Source organism: Pyrus communis, chromosome 4 (genome assembly GCF_963583255.1).
Source record: "Pyrus communis chromosome 4, drPyrComm1.1, whole genome shotgun sequence".
NCBI classification, from domain to species: domain Eukaryota; kingdom Viridiplantae; phylum Streptophyta; class Magnoliopsida; order Rosales; family Rosaceae; genus Pyrus; species Pyrus communis.
In genome coordinates this window covers 16183388-16193064 of record NC_084806.1, presented here as the reverse complement: position 1 = coordinate 16193064, position 9677 = coordinate 16183388, and the positions used below count along the sequence as shown (strand labels likewise).

At 37.5% G+C, this 9677-nt stretch overlaps 2 protein-coding genes across 2 annotated transcripts; one reads left to right on the top strand and one right to left on the bottom strand.

Annotated features, from left to right (window-relative positions):
• The first annotated feature begins 861 nt into the window (after positions 1-861).
• Positions 862-2879, top strand: LOC137731706 (ribosomal RNA-processing protein 14-C-like). Its single transcript, XM_068470893.1, has 2 exons — positions 862-980; positions 1609-2879. Exon 2 carries the CDS (start codon positions 1609-1611, stop codon positions 2683-2685), a length of 1077 nt encoding a protein of 358 aa, XP_068326994.1. The 5' UTR covers positions 862-980; the 3' UTR covers positions 2686-2879.
• Positions 2880-4209: 1330 nt separating this feature from the next.
• On the bottom strand, positions 4210-5167 carry LOC137730657 (membrane protein PM19L-like). Its single transcript, XM_068469629.1, has 3 exons — positions 5000-5167; positions 4552-4729; positions 4210-4452 (listed from the first exon to the last, which is right to left on the bottom strand). Exons 1-3 carry the CDS (start codon positions 5127-5129, stop codon positions 4221-4223), a joined length of 540 nt encoding a protein of 179 aa, XP_068325730.1. The 5' UTR covers positions 5130-5167; the 3' UTR covers positions 4210-4220.
• Between the last annotated feature and the right edge of the window lie 4510 nt (positions 5168-9677).

Sequence of the window (9677 nt, the reverse complement as noted above, 5' to 3'; positions counted from 1 at the left end):
CCGAGCGCCGCACCATATGAATCGTCAAAACATTACCAAATGTCAGGCCCAACAATTTTTTAACACAAAATGTTAAAAGCAAGTCTACTTAAAACGTCAACTCTCTGCCACGTGTTGATTATCAACATGGAAGGTAGCCCACGATGGGACCTACAAAACAACTACAGGGAGCGCACGACCAGATTACTTTCTGACTGCCTTCAGACAAGCGCCCGACCAGATTTCTTTCGGATCGCCTTCAGACAAGCGCCACTCCTAAACGACTTTTCTACGTGGAAACCCTACGAGTATACCTGCTTGGACGTCAACTCCACTCCACAGTAAGGGCTGTCCGAGAATCAAAGGCCCAAAGACTTTTTGGGCTCATGCAAGGTCTATATAAAAAGGAGGAATAACCCAAGACGAGGTTTGATCCTAAAAAGAGAGAGAGCTTTACCACTTTGTATTAAGAGATTTTGTAAAGATTAACAAAGATATACATCATACATTGTCTATGGACGTAGCTAACATATTCGGAATGAACCACTTAAATCTTTTTATTCTCTCACATTGACACCATTATCATACCCGCCAAGGGTTGACCACACGGGTGCTCTATTAACCTCCTATAAGACATGGTAATGTGGTTTCTTGTAGAGGTATAATGTTATAATGTTAGATAGTTATTATTAGGATAGAAAAAATCGGTGAAGATCGAACTCGCACGAGAGTGCATGGCTTTTCTTGCGTCCTACTGAAAAAGCCTCTGCTTATCAAGCCGTCCAACTATCAGCAAAAACCCAGCTTTTAATAAAACGCTAAAAACAGCCCAGTCCATTTCCAAAAGCCCATTCCTCTAGGGTTCTTGTATTCTTGGAACTGCTGCAATCCGTGCCCTTTAAGGGCTTTGTTTGTTTCCATGAATTAACCATTACGACCAAAAGCAGAAAAACAAGCTTCAGCTTCTGATTTCTGTATCCGACGCCGCGGGATTCACCACGGTCTCTCTCTCTTCATCTTCTTCTCTCTTTTACTCGCAGATAATTGTGCAACTTACTTCTCTTGATTTTTGATTTAGCCTAAACAAACTTTATTAATCTCGTTTTTTGTTTTAAATTTATGGGTCTAATTTGGTTTCGTTGATGGTTCACGGCTTTGCTATTTACTTGTCATAGAAAGCAATTATTTTGATTTTTCAGTAATTTTGTTTGTATGCTTCATCAGATTGCATATTAATTTATTTCTTCTGCTGATTACTGTAACTGGGATTTCATTAGATTGCATAATTTGTTATCTATGTCTTCTGCTGATTATTCTAATTGGGTTGTCATCTGATTTATTATCCATTTTTCTCTTTTAATTTAATGTTTGATTTGTTTTAAAAGTTGACCCTAGCAGGGTTTTCATCAGATTGCATATTTGCTTTTTCTGTTTGATTTGTTTGAAATCTTACTGTTGCTGGGTGCTCATCATGTTTTATAATCTGTTTTTTATTATGCTCTGTTGATCAATTTGCAAATGAAATGTCCTTAATTAGGATTGGGTTGTATAGTTAGTGCGTATGCGTTACATCCATTCACAACCATTTTCTGCTGCTAACTATTTACCTCAATTTTGATCACTTTGCAGATGAAGAAAAAAAGAGGAAGTCATACCAGTGATTCCAATCCAATTCTCGATTTGAAGTCTATTATCCATCAGCATTCTCAATTCTTCGACAAGTTAGTTGAGCTCATCCCTGCTAGATTCTATCTACCCGTTGACGATGATGATAAGCCATGGTTTCAAGGTCTCAGCAAGACTGCAAAAGCTTCAGCAAAGAAGGAATCAAAGGAAAACATTAAGAAAGCTCGAAGAGAACGGTTGGATCCAGAGAAGTCTTCTAAGACTACCCTTGATTTGCTAAAGCAAAGTTTGGAAAAGAAGTCAAACGATGAGAGTGATAGTGATGAAATAGAGATTAAGCCCGTGGTGCCTGGTCTGGAAGATGATGAATGTTCAGTGGAAGATGATGAACGTTCAGTGACATATGAAGAACTCCAGCAACGCCTTCGTCGCAAACTTGATGAGTTTCGGGCTGGTCGGCATTCTGAAGGTTCAGAGAGAGCAAGGAAGAGGATTGAGCGAAAGGAAAGATATGAGAAGAAAGGAACTGACCAGAAGAAACGGAAGAGAGAGGCCGTATCTGATGGTAAGAAATCTGCTAGTGATGATTCAGTGGCTAAAGTGGAGAAAGATGTTGCAGAGGCTGCAAAGGAGCTGACATTCGGTTATGTCAAACTTGGGGACGAAGATGAGCTTGGTAAGACAAATAAGAAGAAAAAGTTGTCAAAGTTGCGGGAGCTTGAGAGGGCAAAACAGTTGCAAGAAGCCAAGAAAGATCCAGAAAAAGGTGAGATAATCTCGAAGAAGCATTCTTGGAAAGCTGCAACAAGTAGAGCTGCTGGGATCAAGGTTCACGATGATCCAAAGTTGTTGAAACAAAGCATTCAGAAGGAGAAGAAGCGGCATCAGAAGAATGCCGAGAAGTGGAAGGGAAGGGTTGAAACCACAGAGAAGATGAAAGCAGATAAACAGAAAAAGAGATCAGATAATATATCACAGAAAAAGCAAGAGAAGATAAACCGGAAAATCGCAAAAAGAGAGAAAAAGCTCATGCGGCCAGGGTTTGAAGGTCGCAAGGAAGGTTTCATCACCGAAGGTTAAGCATAGTATGGTGTCGTTGTGTGCCTATTTCGGAAAGAATTAGTTTAAGCATCATGTAAAAGTTGAGGGGAAGTTGATTTGAGGCGTTCTGTTCTTAACAGAGCCAGCCCTTTTCTTCTCCTCTAAGTTTTGATTTCCTTCTATTTGTCATTTGTACTTTGAACTGGTTACTGCTTAAGAGCTGATTTTTTATAGATGAATGTGATTCAAGGAAAATTACTCTTAGCTAATTACTCTTGCCATCTGATGTTCTATGCAAACACGTTTTTTATTTTTCCTTATACAACAATATATTTATACGAAGGAGAAGGGGAATAAATTAATATCGAACTCTGATCATAGTTTTGGGGAAGGACTTGTGAAAAATGAGAGAAAATTGGGCTATAATTCATAATTGTCCTGTTTCTGGGCTTAGTATAAATTTCGTTAATCATAACGCTCATAAGCTTCTAGGTTATGAATGACTTCATAATACCTTGAGGGAAGAAAAACTAGGGTATAGAGAGAGAAACTTTACCGCATGTATGGGGGACTTCAATTGACGTCTATAATCTATTACATAAGTCCATTTATCTGAATATTCAAGGATAAAGTCCCAAATTCTTTTCCCTTTTTCTCAAGGAAAATACACAACTCAAAATGATGCTCTAGCTTTGGAGTTGATAATGAAACTATATAGGTTTAGGGACTATCTCGTACCGAACTGGCTTTAATAACTAAGTTGAATTAGTTTGACGTGAACTAAACTGTAATAAAATTGTGAAATGTCTGGTAGAGTGTCTATTTAACAATGCGGAAGTCTACTTCCTTACGTTTAAGCCCTTGTCAAGGAGAAAACTCGATCAATCGAAAATAGAATTTTGCGAGTCCATGTATCAGTTGAAACATGAAACTCTTGTTTTAATCCAATTAGATTTGGACACATGTCCAAATAATTAAAATTGTAAACACAAATTTTACACGTGTTTAAATTTGATTGAGCTAAATTTTCAACAGCCAAGTATTATTCTCCGAGTATTGTTCATCGGAGAAGGATTGGGATGAGGATTTCCAAATCCCTTTTCCTCTTTTAACGCAATGGATGTTTGGGTGACTTTTCGGGCGCAACGACAGCAACCTTTTTTGTTTTTGCTCTTTCTTCTCGTTCTTTTTGTTTCTCTTTATCTTTTTTCCCCTTCTTTTGATCCCAATCAAATGATGATCCAGATCGGACGATACATAATTTCTCTACTCAGAGAGGTTTACGAACACAAACTTAAATTAATTTGAAAGGATGTTAACCATGCGTTGATTAATTAAAAACCATGCATACATTATACACATGATGTACACGACGTCGTACAAACATGCGCACAACACACCACTTGGGTCACTGACCACATCCCCTAACCTATCCAACCCACAAAACCACAAAGTAAAAACTTAAAATTCCCCATTAAATTATGAAACACAAACCCCCTTTCCCAAAAGGGAAGGGGAAACGAAATCCACATTAAATTATGTGGGAGTCGCGCTGCTACGATATCCCTATGTCCTTAAACAACCCTAGACGCAGGGACTCCTCCAGTTGTGCCCTTGTGTATCGGATCGCCGGCAGCCGGGTAGTTGGCGTCACGGTAGCCCGGGCCATACTTGCTGCTGAAGACACCCGCATGAAGCAGCAAGAGGTACAATAGCTGAGTGAATGTCAAGACTATTACGAAAGCCTCCAAGAGCCTCAGCCTCCATCCTCTAAACCCTCCAATGCTTATCTGCTTGCATGCCAGCCTGTTGATAAACACCACGATTATCATCCGATTGATCTCAATATAAACGATATTAAGTGTGCTTAAGTGCTATGTGATCAAGTCAGATTCTGAGATTTACCCAAAGGCCAGTGCCGTGAGAGCCCATGCCACGATGGCTGATGATCCTGCTGCAGCTAGGCTATCACTCCTCCAAGCTCTGATGTGGTTTGCTCCGGCCAGCTTTGATGCTATGCCCATCACTCCAGCCAATATGGAGAATAGCAAAAAGAACATTGTTGCACCATTTCCTCCAAAACCTGAGCAAAATTTTTACACCGAGTTTAATTTCAAAAAACGAATATAAAAAATTAAATTACTACTAGTTCTCAACTTTTTACAAAGACGATATTCAAAACTTATCAATAAAGAACTAATCCACTCTAGTCTATAGAGAACGGGATAGTCGAAGACTCAGACTGTCCTAGCCAACTGGCCAAAGTTGGGTTCGCAATTAACTAGGCGTTAAAATCACCAGTAAACAAGAAAACCCACAAATCAAAAGAGAGGTAGTTGATGAAAAAACATACTAGGGTGATTGGTCTGGCCATTGATGAACCTGTTGAGACACCAACTAGCAAAACCGACAACGATCAAATACATGATCAAGTTCAGAAACAGCAATGGAGCTGCCACGTTCCTTCCCACAGTCTGAGCCATCGATCTCTCCCTCAAATTTCACAACCACAAAGAAAAAACAGCAAGCAGCTAGCTCTCACCCTTTGATAATGAAGTAGTAGTTGTAGTTCCTGGTAAGAACAAGGAGGTTGGCCTAGCCCTATATAGAAGCGGCAACCGATGTCAATGGTGTTTGGACATGCATGCGATACGTGTAAAGCAGTCAGATATGCATGTGGATCATTGGTTAACAGCTTAACAGGTGGTGGGACACGTGTCTTGATTTAGCCACTCTACTTCCCATGAAACCCTCTCTCTTCCCAGCTTCAAAACATTAAACAAACGGTGCATTATCCACAACACCATAGATATTTCTAGCACACATCTCAGCTACACCGCATAGCCATGTCAAACACCCTTGTGGGCCCACCAATCAACGGTGGAGATCATGATCTCCATGCATCGACGGCTGTGATGATGAATATTTCAAAATAAAGCCATTGTGGTATGGGGTACTTTTAAGATACTCGTATTTCTGATCATCACAACTCCATATAGAAGGAGTTACTAACTATTTTTTTTCTTCTTTTCAAATTTTTAATAACCGTAAACTGTATCAAAATTTTGATTTTTTTGAGCTCTTCACTTGTGGCGCAGGTGCAAAATGTAGCTGAAATGATGTGCAGATTTAAATTCAAAAGTTGCAGATTAAAGAAAGTAGACAAGAATTTTCAACTAAAGTTGTAAATGCAATAGTTAAGAACGCACGTACATAGACTTTAACTTGGCAGAAATCACTAATCAAGATATATGAAAATGCAAGTTTGAAATGCAAATGCACGAAATAAACCTGCCAAAGGAGAGATAGGCTTGAATACTTCCAACTTTCAATTCCCAAGAACCCTAACACTAACCTAGAACCTAACTTGAGTTTGATGTGATTTTCAACGCATATTGGTTTTCAACCTATAACTAGTAGTCCTTTTTTTCGACATCATCTATATACTAAAACTTGGTTCTTCTGGCATCTGTTTTCACCGTTCGTGAACAGTAAAATGTCGGAAATGTCCTCGACTTCTCTTGCTTTGTCCTACTGTTGACTTCTTTGTACAGTTAATTCTCGGTTTTACCCTCGGTGGGCACGCGTCCTTCATCGCTGGCTGCCTGATTTGAATTGGTTTTTGGCTCTTTGCTTTCAGGAAAAGCTGGAGTTGGAATTTTCAGGTTTTTGCATGCAAGCTTGGAAGCCCTTTCTGATCAAAGTACATAATTTCTGTTTTTCCTATTATATCTTTTCGTGAACAAAATGTAAATTTTTTTTTAGGTTGTGATCCATTTGCAGATCAAGAAATCAAGATTCAAAGATAATATGCCACCAATCACAGGACTCTGAATTCCGTTTCTGGAACTCTGTTGCTGCACTGAATCATCATATTTTGGAAGTAGATTTTTATTTTTTGGTTCTCTGTGCTTTGCGGTTTTGTGTACAGATTTAGCTGAACATGGGGAAATCACAGCTGGTGTTCCTGGAAAAGCTGATGCCAAGTGAGCTTCCGTTTTTATTTTGCCGTTTTGCTGTGAATTTCTTCAATTTTCGTGATTTGATTGGTGATCTCAATATGAACCCGTCAGTTTTGAATTTTGGTACATTGAATTACAAAAGCTAATGAATCCCGTGCTTAAGTTGTTTTATTTCAACATCTGTTCAACTTATTGAAATCCTGTGATCAGTTTTTTTCCCTGAAAACTTGGTGATCAATTTAATCCTGTTAGAATATTTAATATTTCTTTGTCCAAAATAGATAAATTTTGGATACTTGGTGGGGCATTTGGAATGCTTATCAGTTATTTACTAAAGGTTAAATTTCTTGGGATGCCTCTTTTAAAAGCAAAAGGAGAGATTGAAGCACTCTGTGCCCATTTAAATGGCGACAATCATGTAGATGTTTGCATTACGTTTGACAGTGATGCATACCTCTTTGAGGCTAAATGCGTAATAAAAACTTTTCGATCTAATTCCAAACTAAGTATTAATGTCTTAGTAAGTTTAACTGTCCTCGACTTGAGCAATTGTTTCTGCTTTTTCATATTTAATTTTTATTCTTTTCAATTCATATCTCTTCTCTTGCCAGTTCTCAGGGCTTGTTATATTTTTAGGCACTAAGAGAATCTCATCGGTATGCAGGAACCATTTGAATGGCACTATATGTCAGATATCGAAGAGGAACCACTTGATTGCTCCCTCTCTTTTGGCTGAAAATGACCATGATGTCAAACGTTTAGTGAAGATGAGATAATTAGGTATGATACTAACTGGTTTTACACATGGTTTCTTTTTTGCTTAAAATGTTTTTTCAAAAAAAAAAAAAAAAAATTAAAAGATCACATTTCATGCAGGTTAGGTGAAATAGGCAGTGGTGATGCTTCTGTCTTTCAAGGTGGTATGTAATTTGTGAATGATAGGGTACCCAGTTGGACAAGAGCCCATTAAAGACAAAATTTTCTCATTGTTTTTTTTTCTTTTTGTGGGCATCCCAGCAGCAAAAGAGCTCATTTCAAGTCAACTCAGTTGGTGACGGCTGCATAAAAGTTACAGAGGTTCAAATGCAGTTGCTCTTCATGTTATATGGTACACTGATCAAATCACTCGAATTCCCTTATTTTATATATATAGTCGTTGTTAGCACTGACATCGTATTCAATTTTTTTGTGTCTATCCCCTTTTTTGTCTTTCTTTTGTTTATATGTTTTTTTTTCTTTTGCTGAATTATTGCTCTTTGAATTTTTTGAGGATACTTAATAGTCCAAATTTTGTCAGTGTGCTTTTGTGTGCATTTTTTGTTTGGTTCTTTTTTCAAATGCACTTTTATGTGCATTTTTTGCTTGTAAGAAGTATCTTGGCATAACCCAATTTTTACATGAATCTAAGTTTTTCAAGAATAGCAAAGGAGAGAAAGGAGTTTGTTGTGTTTGGTGTAAAATTAATTTTTTTGTATGCCAATTATCTAGATGATGAATTGGTTTATTTTTTTGGCCTAATCGGATAAATGGTTCCTATGGTGATAAGGTAATTGGAAGATAACCCTCATGGTAAAAAAATTATGATTTAAACCCTTGTGGTGTAATCTGTTAGCAAATTTAATCCAAAAGTGAATTTTCCGTTAAATGTTAGTTAAATGCAGGGATAAAAATGTACTTTGACGTGTGCCTTGTTCTTTCTCATCTCTATGCTCTCTCTGTAATTTGTGTTTGAGCAACCATGTAAGTTTGAGTGATGAGAATGAGAATGAGAATGGTGGGAGTGGACATTACCGATGGGAAGCCAAAGTCTTGAATCAACTCAAGGAAAAGCTGGCAAGGATTGAGTTCATATGGTTGTTTCGGAGGAACATGACTGGGTTTTCGTAAGGATTTATGATGGATTTAATGGCCCTGATGCTTCTGATTACTTGCTTTCCAATTACTTTGCTGTGAACAAAGAACTCAAAGGTTGCTCTAGGATGACAAAGTTCGAAATTGAAATCGAACTCGCAGAAACAAAATCTTTTTCTTTTTGTCATTAATATTAATGTGTGTGAATCAAAATCCAACCACTAACCACATATCCACATTTTCTGCCAGAATAACACTGAATCCTTACTTAAAAACTTTAACAAAAAAAAAGAAAGAAAAATTACTATACCAAAATGAATCATTTACTTCATGATTTCCGTAGATTGAAATAAAGAGAGATGACCATAAAACCGACAACTACGACTACTCGAAACAAGTTTTTGATTCATAGAAACCAAGACTTAATTAAACAAAAACCAAACAGACCAGCAGCATATGCAGAGAGATGGTGAAGTGGAAATGACTGATTCAACCCTTGTTAGGGCACTTCCTCGTGAAATGGTCGGACTCAACGCATTGGTAGAAGCCTCCAGAAGCACCTCTGCCTCCCATCGAGTAATGTCCACTCCCACCATTCTCATTCTCATTCTCATCACTCAAACTCCCATGGCTGCTCAAACACAAATTACAGAGAGAGCAGAGAGATGAGAAAGAAGAAGGCACATGCCAAAGTACATTTTTATCCCTGCATTTAATTGACATTTAACGAAAAATTCACTTTTGGATTAAATTTGCTAACAAATTACACCACGAGGGTTTAAATCCTTATCACCACAAGGACCATTTATACAATTAGCGCTTTTTTTGTTTTTGTTTTTGTTTTTGTTTTTTTTTTTTTTTTCTATCAGCATTTATTTTTGTGTTGTGTGATTAGCGGTTATACATAATACTATTTACAATGTGTGCATTTTTAGTAGTGATAGTAATGTTATAAATAATTAGATGGCACGAATGTTGTATGAATCTTGATATATTTTACAAATAATTTGTATTTAAATTATCTAGATGAGGTTGAATAGCATAAGGCAAAATGTATGCTCATGTGAAAGAATGCTCTGTTGGTCAGACAACATTGACTTAACTAATGGACATGGACATAAGACATGGTACGGTAAGTATAGTAAATCTTTCGTCCGTGTTATTATGCAGTTGTCAGTTCTTTTCCTGGTCCTAGGCATACCATCTTATCATTAAAAT

Bases quoted from the DNA above. Each gene is read 5' to 3' on its own strand.
- LOC137731706 (XM_068470893.1), top strand. From the start codon at position 1,609: ATGAAGAAAAAAAGAGGAAGTCATACCAGTGATTCCAATCCAATTCTC.
- LOC137730657 (XM_068469629.1), bottom strand. From the start codon at position 5,129: ATGGCTCAGACTGTGGGAAGGAACGTGGCAGCTCCATTGCTGTTTCTG. The intron at 4,730-4,999 runs GTATGTTTTTTC...AATTTTGCTCAG, and splicing joins TGGCCAGACCAATCACCCTA to GTTTTGGAGGAAATGGTGCA. The intron at 4,453-4,551 runs GTAAATCTCAGA...GTTTATCAACAG, and splicing joins CTCACGGCACTGGCCTTTGG to GCTGGCATGCAAGCAGATAA.